General features: G+C 39.4%; 1 protein-coding gene across 1 annotated transcript in view; it reads left to right on the plus strand.

Annotated features, from left to right (window-relative positions):
- Positions 1-242: 242 nt before the first annotated feature.
- Positions 243-434, plus strand: part of LOC138000214 (rab proteins geranylgeranyltransferase component A 1-like) — an 8,580-nt gene continuing 8,388 nt past the window's right edge. The window contains exon 1 of the mRNA XM_068846466.1: positions 243-349. Within this exon, the coding sequence (XP_068702567.1) occupies positions 298-349 (52 nt within the window). The 5' untranslated portion in view covers positions 243-297. The remainder of the gene's footprint in view (positions 350-434) is intronic.

Here is a 434-nt window from a genome sequence, read left to right on the forward strand (position 1 = left end):
AAAGCATCTCAAGTAAGCAAAGCACCTCAAGCAGGCAAAGCATTTGAAGTTAGTAGAGAATCGTAAGTAAGGTATAAACCTAAACTAAATTATAGAAGAAATGTATCTGTAGTAGGCAAAGCTCCCACAGAAGATAAGTGAGATGAAGTATAAGGACAACTATATGATGGCTTGACATGAAGTACTTCCCTACCAATGGATACCTGAGCGAGCTACCCGAAAACTTTTCTAGAACTTGATTGGACGACGCTAAAGAACCAATCAAGTCTGCTGTTACATATAAAGAGACCTTCCAAAATGGCGGAGGACGTCCTTCCTCAGGATTTCGATGTTATTGTCCTTGGAACTGGTATACGCTTCCTTATCAACTTAAAGTGTACCACGATAGTGCAATAAATCTAATGGAGATCCCTTATCTAAGCAATAAAGGCGAT

Source organism: Montipora foliosa, chromosome 4 (genome assembly GCF_036669935.1).
Source record: "Montipora foliosa isolate CH-2021 chromosome 4, ASM3666993v2, whole genome shotgun sequence".
NCBI classification, from domain to species: domain Eukaryota; kingdom Metazoa; phylum Cnidaria; class Anthozoa; order Scleractinia; family Acroporidae; genus Montipora; species Montipora foliosa.